The following is a 22,296-nucleotide window of genomic DNA, read 5'->3' as shown; positions in this document are numbered from 1 at the left end:
CGGTCCCGCTTGAATCGGGGAGGCGGGAGGCAGGAGGGCATTCGCTGCTGTTGGGTGGGAACTGCCAGCAAGGCAGCAGCCTGTCCCCGTGCCAGGCTCGCTGCAGACGGAGCTCCGGGGCCGTGCCCTGAGATCGCAGCCAGGAGGTAAACGTGCACCCTGCAGCCTCAGTGCTCTGTGCCCAAGGTCTCTGCTGGGTACGCGTTTCGAACAGGAGGGCATCGACCTCGGGGTGCGTTTCATAACACTGAACCTTCGACTGCGTTGGGGTAAAGATTAGCAATTTGTTGTTGTTTTTCTTCCTAGGTGCAGGTAACGGAATGTAATGGCAACGCTAGCAGCCTGCTGTAGCCACTTGGTGAACTGAGGGCAGGATGTTGCTCGGCACAGAACGAAGATGGCGGTGCGGTGCAGATTATGCAGCTCTGAAACTGTTGTTTGAACCCCACAGCCCCATGGAACCCCACGCACCCACAGCCCCATGGAACAGGGAGCAGGTCTTCCCAATTGTGCAACAGGAAACACGATTTCCCACACTCCTCATAGGCTCCAGCAGGCCCCACTGTCTGAATGTTCGTTCATTTCCAAATACCACTGCTCATGATGTGGCTGGGAGCTGGAAGAGTAAATCATTCCGCAGAAACTAGTGTAAAGGTAGATCTGTGGTTGTGCACTGTGTTGGGAAAGAAGCTGGTGAGAGAAACGTGCACCTCTCGACAAGAGCTAGAAGCGTGTTTCTGAGCACGCTGTGTGACTCGGGGTGAAATCCCTGGTCCGGATCACTGTGGTTACAGACTGCACCTCTGCAGCGTGGTAGTGGGGCCCCTGTCGTGTTTATACTGACCCTCGCTGAGCTGCGTCACTCCTGAGGGTGTGGGGGGAGGAGGAGAGAGGGGGGGGGACACGGGCAGAGAGGGAGGAGTAGAGGGTGGGAGGGGTGAGAAATGAAAACTTTGTAAATGCAAAACACCATCAAGGCCAAAACCCAAAATATTCCAAGGCCATCCGGTGAGTAAAACCGTTGCCCCCTTTAAACTCCCCCCCCCCCCCCCCGGCTTCTCAGACGCTTCCACCTTCCCGAAGCCTCGGGGTTCTGTGTGTCCCTGTGCAGGCCCGCGTGCCTCGAGCTGGTCGGGAAAGATGATCAATGATTGACAGACCCCCTGTACTGCAAACAGTGGGCTGGTCGTCCGCTAGAAAACCCCAGGCCGCGGGGCGCCAGGCACTTGTCGCCATGCCTGCTCTCTGCTGTGCGCTGCTGTTCCTGCTGCCGGCCCTGCTGGCCCGGGCGGACCCAGACCCAGACCCGGGAACGGGCGCTGGCCAGGTAGGGGGCTGGGGGGAGAGGGCCAGGGGCGCTCTTCCTGCTGGCGCCTCCGGTTCCACAGAGAGGGGGGCTGGAGTTACGGGGTTCGAAGCCGAGGGGGTTTGGGGGGCACTCCTCGTCCTGGGGGGGGTGGGCTTGTGTTCGCTGTTCTGAAAGCTCCAGAACGGGGGCTCCTGGTCCTAGGGGTCCCCACAGCTGAGCTCCGAGTCACGTAGACGCCAAGCCGAGCCAGCAAGGCGCTTGGGTGGGACGTGTGGGTTTTATTTTCTCCTCTGGTGTCGGAGAGCTGGAGTTGCTCCAGGGGCGCGATCGTTGAAACAGGCAGCCCTGTGTTTCCAGCCTGAAAACAATGAAACGGTTCTGATTGCACCTGCTGCAGGGCCTGTTCAGGGGCGGATTATTTCTTTATTCACTTGTGTGCTCAGGAGGAACAGTAACCAGCAGGTATGTGGATCCAGAGCGGGTCCCTCTGTCGGGCCAGTCCGGTTCGATGCTGTCCGCAGGTTCTGGGGGCGGGCCTGCGCCCCCCCCCCCCTGCTCCCAGCCCTCTCATTGGGCCTGTCTGTTGACCCTCCGATCCCCCCAGGGCAGCAGGAGTGACATCGACATCTACAGCTTCCTGATCGAGTCCCGCGTGGCCAGCCGCTATGCGCGCACGGTCATCACCAGCCGCGTGGCCAACCGCGCTGACCGCTCCCAGGAGATCGCCTTCCAGGTGGAGCTGCCCAAGACCGCCTTCATCAGCAACTTCAGCATGTGGGTGCCTCTTCTTCATCCTCACCCTCAGTCTCTCCTGTCTCCTCCCTCTCCTTCTGGGCACACTGACCCTTCCAGTCCAGAATAGCCAAGCTGGTGGACTGTACACTCACTGACCCTTCCAGTCCAGGCTGGTGGACTGTACACTCACTGACCCTTCCTGTCCAGGCAGGTGGACTGTACACTCACTGACCCTTCCTGTCCAGGCAGGTGGACTGTACACTCACTGACCCTTCCAGTCCAGGCAGGTGGACTGTACACCCACTGACCCTTCCAGTCCAGAATAACCAGTATGGAATCCGTATGGACAGGCTGTTCCCGCAGACACAGAGACCCCGGGCCCCCGATGGCCCTTGTAAGAGCTCTGAAAGGGCGCCGGTGATGTCACAGCGCTGACTGTGATCTCGTCACTCTGCCTCTCGAGAGCAACACCAGTGGAGAGCTGGCCCTCTCCAGAGCAGGAGGTCAGACCAGACGACCAAACTGCGCTGCAGCTGTACTTAACTTCTCTAAAGACAAGAGGAGTGGGGTGAGCCCCTCAGGCTGTGGGGTGATCCCCGGTTTGTGCCCCAGATCCTGAGCACTGGGGCTGGTCTGCAGTGAGCTGAGTCACCCAGCAGAGTGCAGTCAGTCTTGCAGGGGGGCTGTGCTATCAGGACCCCAGCTGCGCAGAAGAGACACACGCACACGCACACACACCCCTCCCTCGCCTCCCGGCCCCCTGGAGCCCAGCCTGGGAGTCCGGTGCTGGTGCCGCGGGCTGGGCCGGGCTGGGCCGGGCCGGGCTGAGCGCGCGGGCTGTGGTGTGTTGCAGGACTGTCCAGGGCCGGACCTACGTGGGCGTGGTGAAGGAGAAGGAGGCGGCGCGGCAGCAGTACTCCGAGGCCGTGTCCCGCGGGGAGAGCGCGGGGCTGGTGGGGTGAGCCGCCGTCCTGCCGCTGGGGAGACACCCCTCTGTCCTCACGCCCACCCTGGGGTGCTGAATCACAGGGGCAGCTGACATCGGGGGTAGTTAATCACAGGGGCAGTAGAGATCAGGGGTAGTTAATCTCGCGGGCAGTAGGGATCAGGGGTAGTTAATCTCACGAGCAGTGGGGATCAGGGGTAGTTAATCTCGCAGGCAGTGGGGATCAGGGGTAGTTAATCTCGTGAGCAGTGGGGATCAGGGGTAGTTAATCTCACGAGCAGTGGGGGTCAGGGGTAGTTGATCTTGTGGGCAGTGAGGATCAGGGGTAGTTAATCTCACGAGCAGTGGGGATCAGGGGTAGTTAATCTCGTGAGCAGTGGGGATCAGGGGTAGTTAATCTCACAAGCAGTGGGGATCAGGGGTAGTTAATCTTGTGGGCAGTGAGGATCAGGGGTAGTTAATCTCACGAGCAGTGGGGATCAGGGGTAGTTAATCTCGTGTGCAGTGGGGATCAGGGGTAGTTAATCTCGCGAGCAGTGAGGATCAGGGGTAGTTAATCTTGTGGGCAGTGAGGATCAGGGGTAGTTAATCTCACGAGCAGTGGGGATCAGGGGTAGTTAATCTCGCGAGCAGTGGGGATCAGGGGTAGTTAATCTCACGAGCAGTGGGGATCAGGGGTAGTTAATCTTGTGGGCAGTGAGGATCAGGGGTAGTTAATCTCACGAGCAGTGGGGATCAGGGGTAGTTAATCTCGCGAGCAGTGGGGATCAGGGGTAGTTAATCTCACGAGCAGTGGGGATCAGGGGTAGTTAATCTTGCATGTGATTGCATGTGAGTGGCTGACTGTCCTGCCCTGCCCCCGTTCGCCTCAGCACGGTGGGGCGCACTCTGGAGGAGTTCAAGACGTCGGTGAACGTGGCACCCTTGAGCAAGGTGACCTTTGAGCTGACCTACGAGGAGCTGCTGAAGAGGCGCCTGGGGAAGTACGAGCTGATGATCAAGGCCCGGCCCAAGCAAGTCGTCAGCAACTTCAAGGTGCGCAGGAGGATTCGCTGGGCACAGCTGCCCCATGTCCACAGGCTGGGTCAGGGATCACACAGCTGCCCAGCGTCCAGGGGCACACTGCCTGGAGATACACGTTTCACTGAATTTGTGAGGAATATAAATGATCATCAGTTTGGACACAAATAATGCTGCTTTCTTAGTTTGACTGCGTGTGTAGCTTATTGTGTGAAGATCTGGAATACAGAGGGACATGTGCGATTGCATGTAGAACAGGTATCAGTTGACACAGGTTATTAGTATGTTACTTTTAAAGACAAGGGGTAGATCCAATCACCTTCCTTCATTTGTCATAGTGGGCGGAACACTGCCCCGAATCCTTTAAGACTGACAGAAGTTGGAGCCAATCGGATCCATCCTTCTCCTCACAGGTCCAATCAAATCCCCGCACAGCAGCACCGAGGGTGAGCTGTGAGCTGGGGCGCATTAATTAGGAGAAGGGATTAGGAGAATTAGGAGACCCCCAGTCCTCTAGTTTTTCTTGAATCAAGGAGAAGCGGGCAAGCAAGGGAGCCCTGCTCTGACGCTGCTGTCTCCCCAGATCGACGTGAGGATCTACGAGCCCCAGGGGATCCGCTCGGTGGAAGCGCAGGGCAGCCTGACCTCCGGCGCGCAGCCCGACCTCCTGCAGATCAGCGAGTCCGAGGGCACGGTACCAGCCTCTCCGCGGTCGCCCCGACACCAGGAGACCCCAGTTCTATATCCCCCCCCCCCCGCTCACCGCAGGCCTCCCGCCAGCAGGGGGCGCACTGACGCTGCCGCTCTCTCTGCCCCCGCGCCCAGGTGGCCCATGTGGAGTTCGCGCCGACCGTCGAGCAGCAGCAGTGCGCCGACTGCGCGGGCAGCGGGCTGGACGGCGACCTGGTCATCAAGTACGACGTCAACCGGGAGCTGCCGCAGGGCGTGCTGCAGGTCCGAGCCCCCGCCCGCGCTCTCTGCCAATCTCGCGCGCCGGCCCCGAGCGCACAGCCGATCGCTTGTTCCCTTGCTTCTCTTTTCATATACTTTTCCCCAAAACCCCGCCGTTCCTGCCCTCGGCGCTGCCTGACGTGTCCCCCAGATTCAAAGAGTAGGCGGCACCAGGCCTGTAGCCTCTTGTGACAGAGCTGAATTAAAAGAAGCCCCATATTGACAAGTACAGCTAAATTAAGGGCTGATTAATAACAGAGGTCGGTTTTAGACTGCAGCCAGCGTCCCAGGACAGGGGCAGGGAGGTGTCCACACTCAGGCTCGGATTGGGGCCCAGAGTGGGAGGGACCCCAGTCCGGCCCCTAGTGACCGCAGGAGGCAGGTACAGGCTCCTCCACACACTGGGCAGGACCAGGGGCCAGGCTGGTGGTGTTGGGGTTCAGCACAAAAATGGGGTACCCTCTCTTGCCTCTTCCTCTTTTCCTGTGTCCCTCCAGGTGCAAAATGGGTATTTTGTCCATTACTTCTCCCCTGCTAACATCGAGCGCATCCCCAAGAATGTGGTCTTTGTCATCGACCGCAGTGGCTCCATGTCGGGCAGGAAAATCGTGCAGGTATGTACCCCAGTTCCAGTGTTCCACAGACACACTGTACCCCAGTTCCAGTGTTCCGCAGACACACTGTACCCCAGTTCCAGGCCTACACAGACAGACAGTTGACTGATAGGGAGACAGGGATGTCCAGTCACCTAGACGCAGAGGATATCTGCTTTGTGATATCCCAGAGAGAGCCTTGTTCCCCTCGCTGCCCTGTGAGCTGACCGTTCCTGGCTCCAAGGTCCCAGGATCTGTCTCCTCGGGGCCGTGGGCAGGTGTGCGTCACTCGGGTTAATGAAGAACTGTGCTCTCTCTCTCTCTCCGCTCTGGTTTTTCCGAGCGTGTTGATGATTCACAGAATGACCTCTGATCTCTGCCCCCCGCCCCCCGCAGACCCGGGAGGCCTTGCTGAAGATCCTGGCCGACGTCCACGAGGACGACCACTTCGGGCTGATCACGTTCGACAGCGAGGTCACGCCCTGGAAGGACTCGCTGGTGCGGGCGAGCGGCGGCATGCTGGAGGAGGCGCGGGGGTTCGTCCGCCAGATCACCGACCGCGGGGGTGAGAGCCGAGCCTGACCGTCACCCCCCGCGCGATCTGGGGGCTGGGGTACCCCTCCTCCCCCGGCTCATTGTCCAGGGCTCGGAGTGAGGTCCTGTCGTCTCCGCCTGCGGGAGGCGGCTGGGGCATCTCTTCCGCGTGTATCTGAGGTCCGTTCTCCGGCTTATTCGGGAAAATCCCTCTCCTCGAGTTCCCAGATCATCCCTGTGCTGTCCCGATCCCGGGATGCGATAATGCTCCCCAGGGTCGCCCTCCCTTGTTAAAACCTGAATCAAGGCTCCTCTTTGCTTTCTCCAAGACTGAGAAGATTCAGCTCCTCTCCACAGCTCCTGTCCAGCCTCTGCGCTCGTGCTGCTGGTTTTCTCTTCTTCTGACCTGCCTCTGTCACGCTGTGGCCTCTGTATCCAGAAGCGCAGGCGCCCCCCGCCTGGAGGCCCGGAGCTGTCCGTGCTCCTCCGCCTGCTGTTCAGCCTGCCTCCCTCTGCGCCGCCCTGGCCTTCCTCCTGCCTCCCCCTGCGCCACGGTCAGCCCCTTGCGTCTCGCAGCAGTTCACCTGCTCTGCTCTCACAGTCCCCCGTCTTCAAACAGAGGCCAGGTGAGGCGCGGGTCTGTGCTGTAAGAGCTCTGTGTCTCTGCTGCTTCAGCTACAGACATCAACGCAGCCCTGGAGAAGGGGGTGGCCATGCTGAACAAGGCCAAGGAAGAGAAGACAGTCCCAGAGGGCAGCACCTCCATCATCATCCTGCTCACGGACGGGGATCCCACCACAGGTACCCCCTCGGGCTCAACGGAACTGCAAAAGACAGGCTTATCTTGCAGTTCTCTCGGTCTCAGACATCCTGGCTGGTTCCTGTTTTTCTGTCCTGCGTGCTCCTAGTAGATAGATCCTTTATTGATCCCGTGAGGGAAATTGCAGGAATGTGGATGGCAGAAGATGGTTGGGATAGTAGTATGTTTTCATTTCTCTGAGGCCCCTACACAGGTGCGATCTTTCACCCTGCTCGGAGCTGCTCGGTATAGACCATGGATCTGAGCGCCCTGCAGGTATGACGGATCAACTGGGCCACAGTAAGGTGCAAGGCCCCGGATTTCTGCCTTCCTAGGTGTTACCAACCTGGGCGCTATCCAGGCGAACGTGAAGGAAGCCATCCAGAAGAGATACACTCTGTACTGCCTGGGCTTCGGCTTCGACGTCAACCTCAAGTTCCTGGAGAAGATGGCTCTGGAGAACGGGGGCGTGGCGCGCAGGATCTACGAGGACTCTGACTCCGACCTGCAGCTCCAGGTACCTCCCCGCCAGTCGCTCAAGACCAGAGAAACCCAGTTCCTAAATCTAGCAAAAACACAGAGCAAGAAGGTCTCCTCTAGGACCCCAGGCAGCGGTCCCTCTTCGTCCACGGTTCACTGCAGACCCAAGCCCACGCTCGTGATCTCTGTGCAGACCAAAGAGATTCACTTCCTTCGATCTGTCAGCGTGCGCCGAGCATGGAGGACCAGGAAGAGACTCGCTGGCTGTTCTTTGAGCTCAGTGGACTGGGCCTGCAGTGCTCTGTGCGAGACACGGTCGTGCGACAGCTCTGACATTTTCCCTTGCCTGTGGGTTTCCCAGCTTCCTCCCGTGGCGTTCCGGGGAGGACTGGGAGGCGGGACGGGGGTTTCTCAGGCCGTGTGCTGCGTGTCTGGCAGGGCTTCTACGAGGAGGTGGCCACGCCCCTGCTGGTGAACGTGGAGATGCTGTACGCGCACGGCGACGCGGCCAACGTCACCCAGAGCACCTTCGACAAGTTCTACAACGGCTCCGAGATCGTGGTCGCCGGGCGCATCTCCGACAACAGCCTGGAGGTCCTGACTGCGGAGGTCAAGGCCCAGTCCGTGAGTCCGTGTGCCGCCCGGCCCGCTGGCCTGTCCCGCCGTGTCAGCGCGACTGCACGGAGACACCCACAGTCCAGCTCACACATTCTCCTCCTGCTCGGCTTCCCACATCCCACGCAATTAATCCCTGGAAAACTGCCTGTGAGGTGAAAATTTGTCAACCCAAGACTTGACGTGTAAAACCCTTTGATTCTTTTCCGAAATTTAGAAAGTTGCCCAGGGATACGTATTTTTACCCCAGCAGAGCCCTGAACCATCAAAGTAACGACACTCTTGCTCCTGTGTGGTAGCGAATCGCCCTGGTTTGCCCAGCACAGCGGCTCAGGAGGTGAGAGACGGAGGAAGTCCAGCCGGTGTCGCGATGTCACGTGTCCTGCGTTCGCCTGTCCACAGAAAGACAGCGTTGTGACGTACCAGGCGCAGATCCCTGTGGCAGGGGAAGGGGTGGGGAAGGACTTCCCGAAGGCGGAGTATATCTACGGGGAGTACATCGAGAGGCTCTGGGCCTACCTGACCGTACAGCAGCTTCTGGAGCAAGAGTGAGGGATTCGTGCACTGCAGTCACATCCACACTGACCAGTCCTGACACACACCGACCAGTCCAGACCCCACACACTGACCAGTCCAGACCCCACACACTGACCAGTCCTGACACACCGACCAGTCCAGACCCCACACACTGACCAGTCCTGACACACCAACCAGTCCAGACCCCATGCACTGACCAGTCCTGACACACTGACCAGTCCAGACCCCACACACCGACCAGTCCAGTCCCCACACACTGACCAGTCCTGACACACTGACCAGTCCAGACCCCACACACCGACCAGTCCTGCCTGACACACCGGCCAGTCCAGTCCCCACACACTGACCAGTCCAGTCTCCTGACACACCGACCAGTCCAGTCCTGACACACTGACCAGTCCAGTCTCCTGACACACTGACCAGTCCAGTCTCCTAACACACCAACCAGTCCTGACACACACTGACCAGTCCAGTCCTCACACACTGACCAGTCCTGACACACTTGCGACACAGGAAAAAAACACATGGCTGTTTACAGGCCACGCCACCAGGGCGGCGCTCTGCTGAGTGCTGATCTGTGGCTCCGGTCGGACCTCGGGGTAGTTGTCTGAGCGGGTCTTCCCTGTGTCGCACGCAGGGTACTGGCCAGCGACAGCGACAAGCCAGAAATCAGGCAGTGCGCCCAGGACCTCTCCCTGAAGTACAACTTTGTGACCCCGCTGACCTCCATGGTGGTCACCAGACCGGAGGAGGGCCAGAGCTCTGTCCCCCAGGTGGCAGAGAAACCCAGCGAAGAGCAGGCTCAGAACCGCAGGCATGGTACGCCACCCCAGCGCCCCGGTCCGATTCTGGTGACCTCCTGGCCCGTGCACACATGGTGCTGACAGGCCAAGAGAGCAGATGGGTTCATCATCAGCCCAGTGCCTTGTCCACAGCGACTCCAGCAGGGAGCACTGGGAGTCTCTCCTCCTGGTGAGGAAGCTGAAGCAGCACAGAATAAGAGCTGAACCGCTCCTTCCTCAGCCCTGCCCATGAAACTCAGCCTCCAGCCTGCAGGAGAGTCAGCGTCCAGTTAGATCTCACACGGGGCTGTGTGTTTACCTCCACTGAAACACGTCTGCCAATGTGAAACACAGCAGCCCGCAGTCCCGTCTGCGTGTGAAGGAGCGACGTGTTTCTGTGCTTTTGGACAGGACAGCAGCCTCCAGCGGAATGAACAGAACCGCTCAATTGCAAACGCTTTGTAAAACATTCAACAAGTCTAATTCATTCAGGCATGAGGCAAGACAGTGCGATCACAGCAGCCTTTGGAGTTAAAGGTGTTAGGAACTGCAATAAGACATTCTTCAGGTTTATACAGAAGCCTGCATCTCTGTACAGGGTCAGAGACATGCTGCTGCTTAAACACTAAAGGCGCCCTGTGCTGTGAGAGGTCATGTGAGCCTAGATGGAACACAAGACAGACAGAAAATAAAGTCTTTCCCTTTTCTTTTCCTTGTAGGCACCAGAAGATACCACACCCAAAATCGTAAGGAAGACAGGCTCTCCTAATCACCCCTGCCCTGCACACACAACATCTCTGTGGCCGTGATGTTTCATGAGAAATAGTGGTGTCAATCATGTTACGTCTTCTCACACAAACACGAAACACGCTCTCCTGTTCATCATCATTTTGCTTCTCCATCCCTGTTGTTGCACATTTTGTTTCTGCAGAGAGGAGAGAGGAGAGGTAGAGAGAGACAGGGAAATTTTAAATTTTGCTCATTAAGATGGATTTAAGATTTCCGTTTATTTGTTTTGGAAGAACAGAAGCAGAGAGAGGAGGCTGGTAGACTCCCCTGCTCGAGTGCTAGTCTAGTGACTAGGTGATCCTAAAAGGACCTTATTTTAAATTTCTTACTGGGCAGCCTGGTAGGTGCAAGACTGACTTGTCAAGGCTTATTTTAAAAAAAAAACGATAATTATTTCTTTTTTTTTGTCTCTTTTCTCCAAACTTTTGAATGTCCAGATCCTATCGGTGAGTAAAAGCTATTTAATATAATATATTTATGTATTTTTCTGTTTGAAATTTGGAGGTAACATTTTTTTATTCTTACTTCATGAAGTCCATCATCTGTCAGGTGAGTAAAAGATTTTGTTGTAATTAACTTCATCGGCAAATGTATCTGTGTGTATTTTATGTATTGAAGTATAGGACTGATTGTTTTTTAACCTCGTTATTTATTTTACAGGTCAGGCTGTCATTCCTGGTGAGAAATAATTATCTGTCAACCAGTATTGACTTGATTGACGAACATGTCTGTGTAGGGCGGAACAGTAGCACAGTGGTCGGTTGTGCCTCGCAGGTCTATTCCTGGACTGCTGTCTGTGTGGAGTCTGCACGTTCTCCCTGTGTTCGTGTGGGTTCCCTCCCACAGACCAAAGACTTGCTGTTTGTTAATTGGCCTCTGGAAAAATGAGCCCTGGTGTTTGTCTGTGTCCGTGTGTGCCCTGTGATGGGATTATCCTGCCTTGCGTCCATTGCTAGCTGGGATAGGCTCCAGCTCCCCGATGAAGCAGATAAGACAAGGATGGGTAGAGCAAAGCAGATTATTTTGATGAATTTATCTATTTGAGATCTGGAACTAATAATTGCTTACACTTATATAGCGCTTTTCTGGACACTCCACTCAAAGCGCTTTACAGGTAATGGGGACTCCCCTCCACCACCACCAATGTGCAGCATCCACCTGGATGACTCCAACTGACTCCTTACTCCTTTCTTTTGACCCCTGGATTTATTATGCGGGCCCAGGGCTCATGAGCCCTGTTTGTAAATATGTATTATTCATTTTTAAATGTATTTGATTTCTTTATGAATTTATTATTTGTTTAAAATCTGGGACTGACAATGATTTTCTTGTTCTTCTGCTCCTGGATTATCATGCAGGCCTACCTGGTGAGTATGAGGATGTTTGTTAATAAGCTATCTCTATTTTGGAATGTACTGATTTATTTAAAATCTGGGATTGAAATGATTTTCTTGTTCTTCTGCTCCTATCATGCAGGCCTACCTGGTGAGTATGAGGATGTTTGTTAATAAGCTATCTCTATTTTGAAATGTACTGATTTATTTAAAATCTGGGATTGAAATGATTTTCTTGTTCTTCTGCTCCTATCATGCAGGCCTACCTGGTGAGTATAAGGATGTTTGTTAATAAGCTATCTCTATTTTGAAATGTACTGATTTATTTAAAATCTGGGACTGAAATGATTTTCTTGTTCTTCTGCTCCTATCATGCAGGCAAATATAGTGAGTATGAGGATGTTTGTTAATAAGCTATCTCTATTTTGAAATGTACTGATTTATTTAAAATCTGGGACTGAAATGATTTTCTTGTTCTTCTGCTCCTATCATGCAGGCAAATCTGGTGAGTATGAGGATGTTTGTTAATAAGCTATCTCTATTTTGAAATGTACTGATTTATTTAAAATCTGGGACTGACAATGATTTTCTTGTTCTTCTCCTCCTGGATTATCATGCAGGCTTTGGTGAGTATGAGGATGTTTGTTAATAAGCTGTCTATTTTGAAATGGAACAAGTAATAGGTTTATTCCATGCTGAGAAGAGAAGAAAGAAAACACAGCGTCTCGGCCATGGAGCCTTCATCGGGTGTGAGAAAGACAGGGCAGTCAGCAGAGGTGATGTAGTGAGAGAACAAGAGCTGGAGAGAGGAGGAGCAGGGGACGGGAGCAGGAGACAGACAGAGAGGCCAGTCAGGACAGGTGAAGAGAGGTGTGAAATGAAACCTACAATGAATAGAGATATTTATTTTGAAATGTACTGATTCATTTAAAATCTGGGACTGACAATGATTTTCTTGTTCTTCTGCTCCTGGATGCAGATCAACCTAGTGAGTATAAGGATGTTTGTTAATGAGCTGTTTATTTTGAAATGTACTGATTCATTTACGGTCTGGGACTGTCAGTGACTTTGATTGATCTGATGATTTGTCATGCAGCCCCAGCTGGTGAGTATAAGACTGTTTGTTAGTACGTTCTGAGAGATAACAGTTATTATCACATTCCTTATTATTACACTTCTCTCCGGTAAGCTTTAATATAGTATCTCCTACCATTGGAACGTGCCACTGTATCCAATCATTTTCAACTTCCATGACTTCATTTGGAAAGCTCTGGTCCCACCATGATGCACATGGTGTGTGTGACAGCAGGACAAAGCAACAATCCAACTACAGACCTCAAGCCACTAGTTCAGACCAATTCATGGGATGAGTTGACGAATATAAAGGGAGAGTGTCCTTAATATTCTAGTGCTTGGCGTTAACTCTTCTGGCTGGAAGATCAAGCCTACCAGAACTCCCCTCACGCTGTCAGGCTCTGCCAGTGCTTTTGAACGAATGGAGTTCAGATAAACTGGTCTGGGAGACGCAGCCCTCCTGCAGTTTGGAAGCTGGGCTCCACACGGGCATTGCTGTATAAACACGAGTCCTCACTTCTTTCTTACAAAGAGCTGGCAGCGCCCCCTGGAGAGCTATCAAGGGGGCGACTGTAGTACAAACCCAGTACACCGATCCCCTCAGTACACCACAGAGCCCACAGCGGAGGACACAGAGCACTGCTGCACAGAGAAGCTATTGTCTTTTCTCACCGTCAGGGGCCAAAATTGTACAAAAAGGTATGTGTATCTCCCCAACATTTCGGTGATACACTTTTCTTTGACTCCGCTTAAAAATCTCTCCAGCAGTCTGTTCTCCTCCTGTGTGACACAGAGCACACAACACAACACAGCTACACAGAGAAGTAATCCCCTTTTCTCACCAACAGGTAGGACGACAGTTGACCGCACTAAACAACGTATGTATATTTCTGTGATTCACTTTTCTTTGACTCCACTGTTAATTTCTCCTGGTGGATTAGTTCTGAGTTGGGTTGGTTATGTCTGGTGTTCCACAGGGCTCAGTACTGGGCACTCTATGATCTGGGGTTTATATGTTTTCACCATATGTATGCCCAATTCTGTGTGGACGGGACTCAGATCCATGGCCACACTGAACCTAAAACCGAGAAAACTGACTGTTTTCAGGCCAACATGAGTAATCTGGGGGTGATATTTGATCCTGGACTGGCATTTGACCCTCATGTGCAGAACATTGTAAAGATATTGTTTTATCCGCTGAGGAGTACTGCCACTCTGCCTCCTGTCCTGTCTGTGTTTGAGATGGAAAAACTGGTTCATGGGTTTTTCATGCTTCATGCTTCATGAGCCTTTTCAAAGATGTCCAGGGTTCACCCACTAGAGTCCTGACCAGGTCACAAGGTCAAGTCATCACATCACTCCTGTCCTGGAGTCCCCCCACTGGCTTCCCAGCAGAAGTCAACATGATTTTAAAAAGCTGCTTGTGTTCAAGGCTCTGCATAGTAGCTTGTGCTATAAGCTCTTTGTCTGTGTCAAAAGAACTTTGTGATGATTGCTTTTTAAACTGCGAAATGAAGTTGATTATATTTGTCTTAGTATCATATCAAGGGGGTGAGTACAAATGTGGTGCACACACTGATCAGACCCCAGTGCACTCACTTGCTCTGGGCTGCAATGACTCAGAGGAGGACACAGAGCACACAAAAGAGCTGCACAGACAACTCTTTTGGCTTTAACCACCTTCTCTAATCTACAGGATACCCTTCAAAATCCATCTCTCGGCCTGGTAAGTCTATTTTCCCTCCTTACCTGATACATTTTCTCCACAGTCAAGAACCTGCCCCTGTGTGTCTTCAGCTCCTCTCTTCAGTAAAACAAGCCCAGAGGAGGGTTGGTGTACAACTGGTCTGGGAGACGCAGCCCTCCTGCAGTTTGGAAGCTGGGCTCCACACGGGCATTGCTGTATAAACACGAGTCCTCACTTCTTCCTTACAAAGAGCTGGCAGCGCCCCCTGGAGAGCTATCAAGGGGGCGACTGTAGTACAAACCCAGTACACCGATCCCCTCAGTACACCACAGAGCCCACAGCGGAGGACACAGAGCACTGCTGCACAGAGAAGTTATTGTCTTTTCTCACCGTCAGGGACCAGAATTGTACAAATAGGTCTTTGTATCTCCCCAACATTTTGGTGATGCACATTTCTTTGACTCTTAAAAATCTCTCCAGGAGTCTGTTCTGCTCCTGTGTGAGACAGAGCACACAACACAACACAGCTGCACAGAGAAGTAATCCCCTTTTCTCACCAACAGGGTTCAGCTTTCGAGGAGGTAGGTGTCTCTCTTTGTCTCTTCTGTGATCCACTTTCTTGACCCCACTGTTAATTTCTCCTGGTGGATTAGTTCTGAGTTGGGTTGGTTATGTCTGGTGTTCCACAGGGCTCAGTACTGGGCACTCTATTATCTGGGGATTATATGTTTTCACCATATGTGTGCTCAATTCTGTGTGGACGGCACTCAGATCCATGGCCACACTGAACCTAAAACCGAGATAGCTCTTTCAGTACTCTCTGTCTGCACTTTTTTCCTGAATTTCAAATAGTTTGCATTTAATTGTGTAAAGAGTGAGGGTTATGCTATTAGTTTGACATAACTGATGGTAAGATCCCATGGGTGTTGTTGGATGACGGTACTGACTGTTTTCAGGCCAACATGAGTAATCTGGAGGTGATATTTGATCCTGGACTGGCATTTGACCCTCATTTGCAGAACATTGTAAAGATATTGTTTTATCTGCTGAGGAGTACTGCCACTCTGCCTCCTGTCCTGTCCGTGTTTGAGATGGAAAAACTGGGTCATAGTTTTTCATGCTTCATGGTTCATGAGCCTTTTCAAAGATGTCCAGGGTTCACCCGCTAGAGTCCTGACCAGGTCACAAGGTCAATCTGTGATGCATGTTTCTTTGACTCCACTGTTACAAGTCTCTCCAGGAGTCTGTCCTGCTCCTGTGTGACACAGAGCACACCACACAGCTGCAGAAGTAATCTCCTTTTCTCACTGACAGGCTCCGAAAGAATAGGTCTCTCTGCTGACACCAGTAAGTCCATCTCCCCTCCTGGCCTCTGGTGCCTCTGCGCCTTCATCAGCCGCACACCCCAGAGGAGACCAGTGGAGTACAGTGCAGGAACGCGAGGTCTGGAGGGCGACAGACATTGTGTGCCCCTGGCCGGTCCTGGCGATGCCCAGAACAAAAGCACCTCTGGAAACCTCCTATCTGGCAGAGTGTGAAACCACCCTCACAGGGGCCGGGACACCCAGCCTGCGGCTCTGCTTCAGTGTTAAAGAATTGTCAGCGGCCCACTTCTGGGTTATAATTCTAGGCTTCGGTGGTTTTCAGTTTAACCTGTGGTGCCTTCCCTTGGGACGTTCCCTGTAAGCTGGTCTCCCCAGGGGAGAGCAGGGGTACGAGCACAAGGCCATGGAGTTTTGGGTGCCTTCACCCACCCGTATGCTTGATATTTTGGGGTGCTGTGTGTGTCAGCTGGCTTAGGTGCTATTGAGGGGTAGAGGGGTAGAGGGCTGTGGGTTGGTGGGGGTCTGGTTCACTGAGGAGTGTGAACCAACAGTCAGAGTCTTCGCCTCCGTTAATATTGGCCGAGGTGCTGCAGGTGCCCCTGCGCGCTGGGAACCCTTACGATCAGGGGGGTCTGCCATCACGCTCAGAGTCACCCTGCTTTCGAAAAAACTCAGTGCAGCAGCACAGCCACCCTCTTGGTAAGGGACTGAGCTGATGGCACAGGTCCCTGGCCAAGCGGCACTCAACACCCTGCCCACTTTCCCTCTCCTTCAGGTCTCGGTTTTGATTACAGACACATGGGTAAGCAATGCTCTTCTTTACTCTTAAAGTGCTCTGTGTAACCCTGTAGCAGCAGCTCAGCCAGCAGGGCTGGGACAGGAGTCCTCCAGGGGACATTCAAGATTCCATAGAACTGTTGGCAGCAGCAGGCGTATTGCACTGCAGTGTCCCAGCTAAATCCCACTCAGTGTCTCACTCAGTGTTTCCCCTTACTCACCTGCTGCAGGTCTGTACAGGGGGGTTGCACTTCAGGTTGTTATGGTCTCTTTACATGTGCCCCTCCTCCCGGGCCGGCCTGCTCTGAGCATGTGCAGAGCTGGGGGTGTCACATGAGCGCCGAGTCCAGGGGTGGCATTTCGGGAGGGGGTACAGGGGGCACTGATCTCAGACGCAGGCTTTTCTGATGTTATGTTGGTATTACAGTGCTATTGTTTGGCCTTTTCTGCAAACCTCTCTGTTTAAATGTATTCTTTCTCCATTCTTAAACAGGTTTAGAATATGATGATGGTAAGTAAGAGATTTTCTTTTATTAAAGCAGCTTGTGTGGGCATGTCAGTGGACAGTGTGCAGTGTGCAGTGTGTGTGTCCCTGCTGGTGTACCTGTTCAGCAGATCAGACATTACACTGAGGTCCAGAGTACGACTGCTAGAGTCCTGCTCACCTCTCCTTCATCTGCCTCACCCACCTGGCCGCAGTGTCTGGCTGGATTAACGTCATGTGAGCCGCAAATCATGAAAGAGTGGGGAACATCAGGACCCTCTCAGGCTGTGCAGATGGGGTCAGGAGCGCCAACGTTACTGTCCTGTGCAACACAAGGAGCACGGAGCCGGACAGGCTTTCTCCCGAAAGAGTTACCAGGAGGAATGTCAGATTTCTGGAGGTGGATCTGCCCTCGAGAAGAACTTCCCACTCCCAAGTTCCCTGCTGGAATCTGGGAATCTTGCAGAGCTTCCAGACTCTTCCTTTCAGATATGCAGGGAACCCACACGCCTGCCACTACACCTGATTCAGACCATGAAGCTGGGAAGTGTTCGCTGTCAACCTCGGCCAACTTCCTGGTGGAACCCCAACGGAGGACAAACTTCTCCTACAGAGAGACCTCAGTGCCAGAGCTGGGAAAGATTCGAGTCTCTGGAGTGGGGCTGTTGGTGAGGGAGGGGCTGGAAATGCCAGCGGAAGGTGGCATTACAAAAGGGGTGTTTTTAATAATGCATTATGGGAAAAGCCCAAGTGAGAACAGAAGAGGCGTGTCCTCACCACTAGGAAGATCCCAAAACAAATATCACCAATGTCTGGCACCTGGATTTTACACCGGGACTGGTTTGTCAAAAGTGAACACATTGATCACAAGCGCATGGCTTTCTGTCCAGCATGTTCCATCCGCACAGAAGGAAGTTCCTCCAGTCAAGCCCAACCACAGCCAACGTCGATGAAGCAAGAACAGGCAGCAGACAGATGAGGCCAAGGCTCTTCGACATCTCACACTTGTGAGCAACGTCTGAGGCGTCTTCCCTGCCAGAAAAGCTGCTTATAGCCAGAGGATCCAAGGACCAGTCCCATTACCACAGAAGGAAACGGGACACCTGCTCAAGAAAAGGGAGGAAGTCTGCACCCTCTGGACTGGCTGACAGCAGCCCCGTGCTGATGAGCTCGAGCTCTCCCCACGCTGAAGAAGGTGATGATGAAGAAGAAAGCAGCAGCAGGTCATTCCACTTGAAGCCCTTCTTCACCAGTCTGCTTCGGCAGAGCAGCGCCTTTCGGGACTCCAGGATGTCTGGGAGTATCTCCTTCCCCCAGAGGGCTGGGTCATACTTAGCATGGATGGCCAGAAAGGTCTGAGCTCAGCTGTTCCCCTTCCCAGCATCCAGCATCAGGTGGTCTTCATGTGAACAGAGCTGTTCTTCCTTATATACACACAAGGTTGTATATAACCTTGTGACTTGACAGGCAGTGAGTGAGCTGGGAGTGTATCTGTGTGGATCTGTGCCAGTTCTCTCCTGACTTAGTGTTTACAGGTTGATCAAGTCGGCAGTGAGGGTATTTCTAAGGTAATTTAGAAATGAATTTAAAGCACATTTGACAGACAGAAAGGTAGGCAGGTTAAGCAATATTGAAGCAATGCTGTCACCTGTAGTTCTCTTTATACCCTCATGCTCCCGTGTGGTTCAATACCTATCCCATCAACCCCAGAGTTTTCAGATCCTGTCTCCTTTCCTGCGTCATTTCTCTGCTGGGCTAGGTGACCTCTGACCTCTTAAGAGGCCACATCTCAGGAGAGCTGCTGTCTCTGTGACAGTGACTGGGGTGTCACATGAGCGACATGATTTGGATTGATGTCAAGGTCTCTGACAGCTTTCTTGTGTGTTTTTTTCTAGTGACTGATTTTGTGCATGTAGCAATCCCCACAAGGAGACCAGTGCTAGGTAATTGTTCATTCCTCCTGAGTCACTGTAAACCGTGACAGGTGTGTGTACCTGAGACAGGTGTGTAAAGGCTGTGAGAGGAGTTTGTGTACCTGAGACAGGTGTGTAAAGGTTGTGACAGGTGTGTGTGTGTACCTGAGACAGGTGTGTAAAGGTTGTGAACAGGTGTGTGTGTGTACCTGAGACAGGTGTGTAAAGGTTGTGACAGGTGTGTGTGTACCTGAGACAGGTGTGTAAAGGTTGTGAACAGGTGTGTGTGTGTGTACCTGAGACAGGTGTGTAAAGGTTGTGACAGGTGTGTGTGTGTACCTGAGACAGGTGTGTAAAGGTTGTGACAGGTGTGTGTGTACCTGAGACAGGTGTGTAAAGGTTGTGAACAGGTGTGTGTGTGTACCTGAGACAGGTGTGTAAAGGTTGTGAACAGGTGTGTGTGTGTACCCGAGACAGGTGTGTGTGTGTACCTGAGACAGGTGTGTAAAGGTTGTGAACAGGTGTGTGTGTGTACCTGAGACAGGTGTGTGTGTGTACCTGAGACAGGTGTGTAAAGGCTGTGACAGGTGTTTGTTCATCAGGCAGGGGTAACAGCTGGCTCATTTCACAGCTTGTTATATTAGTTAATGTTCAGCTGCTCATCAGTATGCCTGGTTATTTGGCAAAGTTGCTGTCTCTAAGATGAACTTTCCATCTCTATGTTCCTTAGATCGAACAACTCCAAGAATTATAATTCCAGCTCCGGGAAATCATCTCCCAATCTGCTTCGAGATTCCTGTCTCAGGTGGACAGATTGTGAAGCTGCTTGAAGACCCAAGTGCAGGTAGGACAGTCTTCCTATCCAGGATCTTTTCAATAAGTCCATTGATCATTTCCATCTGTCCTTCTCAGTCAGTCCACTGACTGCAGGTAAGACAGTCTCACAGTCCAGCAGTGGAACTTCTTGATCTGTCTGCCTTTGTTAGCACACTCGGTGTTTTCAAGATGAGGTTGCATGTGGGAGACAGGGCAGGGCAGAGGAGAGCAGACAGGCACATTCTGTCTGTGGGGAGAGTGCCCACTCTCACGGATTGAGTGGATCTTATCAGTCTTTGATTCGGCCATTCGAAATCCTGAAATGATGGACCAAGTCGACTCAGGGGGCAACTTCAGGCTCGACAGCTGAGGAATGGAGGGTACACATGGAGGTTAAGATTCACTCCTGGCATTAATTTGGCTCTGGGAGCCAAATTAACCAGGAGCTCATTAACCAGGAGCAATGAAATGAGCAAGATGGGAACCTCTTTTATAGGGACTAAAGCCCATAGCACCGGAGAGCCACAGTCCTGCGGGACATGAAAGGCAGCCTCACACAGACAGCCCCAATTGAGAAGATAATTGGACCAATTAGATCACGCTTACACGTGTAAGCCGTGTCAGTGAACGGATTTACGGTGCGGGGCTGTGAATGACGATGCCGTTGAGAGGGTTTAGGGTGCAGATGGGGGGACAGGAAGCTGGGATGTCAGCAGGCCCAGCTCTCCCAGAGGTGTCCTCAGGACCGAGCTGGATCTGCGGGCCTCTCCTCTCCTCTCCTCTGTTTCAGGCATCGTCGTCAGGGGGGAAGTAATGAGTAGAAGAGTCCGGGCTTTCCAGAAGCTCGGGATTTGGTACAACGAGGACTTCCACATCGTGGCCACCCCATCCAGCGTCTCCCTGACCAACAACCACACCTTGATTGCCCGCTGGTGGTCCTGGCCCGCTGCCAACTACACGTCGGGCAGGTAGGCGGCTGATGGCCGAGAGCCCGCTGCCCGTGTGTCCGGCAGGCCGAGACGAGAGACCCGGCCAGCCCCCGGGCACAGCGAGGGCACGAAGGGATTTCCCTGGCGGCCGGGTGCTGTAACGATGGGAGTGGGGGGCGACGCGTGGGGGGGCGACGCGTGGGGGGGCGATGCGTGGGGTCTGCAGAGCTCAGGGACCCTGGAGGACCACACACGTCCCTGTCCTTCTTACTGCTGCTGTCCGTCTCAGTGTCTCCCTGGCCGTGGTGGACACCGTGCTTGAAGTGACCTTGGGCAGCACCGTCCTGGAGGTCCTGCGACACCGGGCTCGACACAAAGACTTCCTGTGGCTGAAGATCAAAGACCACGCTTTCGGCAGCCAGGCCAGCGGTCTGACAGGTGAGCGGATCATCACAGCGGACCCCCGTGGGCACGAGCTCTGATCTCCGCCCTGGCAGGGCCGAGGGCTGGTCTGTACACGGGCAGCATCGTCAGGTCCCTCACGACAAGAAGCGTAATGCACTGGTGTTTATATCATACAACACACAAAAGACAGAGGCAAGAAGAGAGTGAAGACAGAACATAGGAGCTGAATGAATTCAATTCAACTGCAGTGGAATCATTCAGTCACGTTGAGACTAAGGCCCTACCTAGACAAAGACTACATCATGGTGTGCTGTTGGCGGTCAGAGGACCTCGTGGCTCTTACGTCCCGGGTTCGAGTTCCTGGGATCCTTCTGTGTGGAGTTTGCACGCTGTGCCCATGTTCATGAAGGTTTTCTAACTGAGGTCTGACCTGCCTTGGATCAGTGAGAAATGTGCTGATGTTAACTCCAGTGATGGTCTGGTGTGTTTCCAACCTCGTGGTGCTGCTGTCTGGTTCTGGAGGCATGGTGTGTCTGCAGCTTTTCTGGAGAGCTGGGAGCCCACAGTTTAACTGACAGGGTGCGGAGAGCCAGGTGGGGGACGTCTGTCCAGTGACCACTCTGTCCACTGTCCCTCACTCTGCAGGCGAGTTCGGTGCCAGTGTCTCTTACACAGAAACAACCACATCACCGACCACAGCCAGCATCAACATCAAAGGAGTTAGTCTGAACGCTCAGAGGTAAGACACCTTCCTCACTCTTTCTGGATTTGAAATCTCAGATCCAGGATGTTGAAACTGGAACTGAGACATAACTAGAACCTGAATTGATATACTTTAAACTTCACAAGGCATCGAGACTTTTTTTTTATTTAAAGGCCTTGGTCATTTTGTATTAAATAAAAAAAAATTGAATAGGTGCATTTATTTGTTCGACGGACACCTTTATCCTGGACGGTTAGCATATATACTTGTTGCTGCCTTGGTGACGTGTGGTGGTACCCTGTGTTTTGTTTCCACGGTGACCTGCCGCGGAGCCCTGTATTCTGTTTCCATGGTGATGGTTTCTGCCTGTGTTCCCCCAGGATTTCCACAGTGGACTACGGCTCCCGGGTCAAGGCCTCAGAGGAGTGCTGGCTGTTGGAGGGTGGCGGGCGTGGCCTCCTGCAGCCGATGTCCCAGTACCTGGTGTCGGAGCTGTAGAGTGACCAGCCTGCCCTGGTCCGAGTCTGTCCGAGTCACAGCCGCCTGCGCACAGCGCTCCTGTCGTGCCTAATAAACATGCAAGAGAGACCTGCGTGCACTGGCTCTGTGGCTCTGTGGGGTCTGTGGGGTCTGTGGGTGAGAGAGTGGGGGAGAGGCTCTGTGGGACGGGGTCAGTGAGAGTGGGGCAGTGGGTCTGTGGGGTCTGTGGGTGTGAGAGTGGGGGAGTGGCTCTGTGGGGTCTGTGGAGTGGGTGTGAGA

General features: G+C 53.3%; 2 protein-coding genes across 3 annotated transcripts; both read left to right on the top strand.

Moving 5' to 3' along the window:
• Positions 1 to 1,169: 1,169 nt before the first annotated feature.
• On the top strand, positions 1,170 to 11,430 carry LOC148662249 (inter-alpha-trypsin inhibitor heavy chain H4-like). Of its 2 annotated transcripts, XM_088637190.1 has the most exons (15): positions 1,170 to 1,327; positions 1,914 to 2,083; positions 2,898 to 3,002; positions 3,863 to 4,025; positions 4,594 to 4,704; positions 4,836 to 4,964; positions 5,459 to 5,575; positions 5,951 to 6,119; positions 6,764 to 6,889; positions 7,223 to 7,404; positions 7,806 to 7,991; positions 8,385 to 8,530; positions 9,157 to 9,338; positions 10,021 to 10,047; positions 10,528 to 11,430. In XM_088637190.1, the coding sequence occupies exons 1-15, from the start codon at positions 1,235 to 1,237 to the stop codon at positions 10,542 to 10,544; spliced, it is 1,923 nt and encodes a 640-aa protein (XP_088493316.1). In that variant the 5' UTR covers positions 1,170 to 1,234; the 3' UTR covers positions 10,545 to 11,430. The 2 variants fall into 2 exon arrangements, with proteins under 2 accessions (XP_088493316.1, XP_088493317.1); XM_088637191.1 differs by lacking the exons at positions 8,385 to 8,530; positions 9,157 to 9,338; positions 10,021 to 10,047; positions 10,528 to 11,430 and adding an exon at positions 8,282 to 8,338.
• A 280-nt stretch (positions 11,431 to 11,710) lies between these two features.
• Positions 11,711 to 22,125, top strand: LOC148662248 (inter-alpha-trypsin inhibitor heavy chain H2-like). Its single transcript, XM_088637194.1, has 12 exons — positions 11,711 to 13,376; positions 14,195 to 14,224; positions 14,749 to 14,766; positions 15,500 to 15,532; positions 16,286 to 16,312; positions 16,781 to 16,798; positions 18,667 to 18,714; positions 19,415 to 19,528; positions 20,291 to 20,468; positions 20,719 to 20,867; positions 21,480 to 21,573; positions 21,918 to 22,125. The coding sequence occupies exons 5-12, from the start codon at positions 16,309 to 16,311 to the stop codon at positions 22,033 to 22,035; spliced, it is 723 nt and encodes a 240-aa protein (XP_088493320.1). The 5' UTR covers positions 11,711 to 13,376; positions 14,195 to 14,224; positions 14,749 to 14,766; positions 15,500 to 15,532; positions 16,286 to 16,308; the 3' UTR covers positions 22,036 to 22,125.
• Positions 22,126 to 22,296: the final 171 nt, after the last annotated feature.

Source organism: Lepisosteus platostomus, chromosome 6 (genome assembly GCF_059453375.1).
Source record: "Lepisosteus platostomus isolate fLepPlt1 chromosome 6, fLepPlt1.hap1, whole genome shotgun sequence".
Taxonomy (NCBI): Eukaryota; Metazoa; Chordata; class Actinopteri; order Semionotiformes; family Lepisosteidae; genus Lepisosteus; species Lepisosteus platostomus.
The sequence above is the reverse complement of the archived record's forward strand: the minus strand, read 5'-3'. Positions and strand labels throughout refer to the sequence as shown.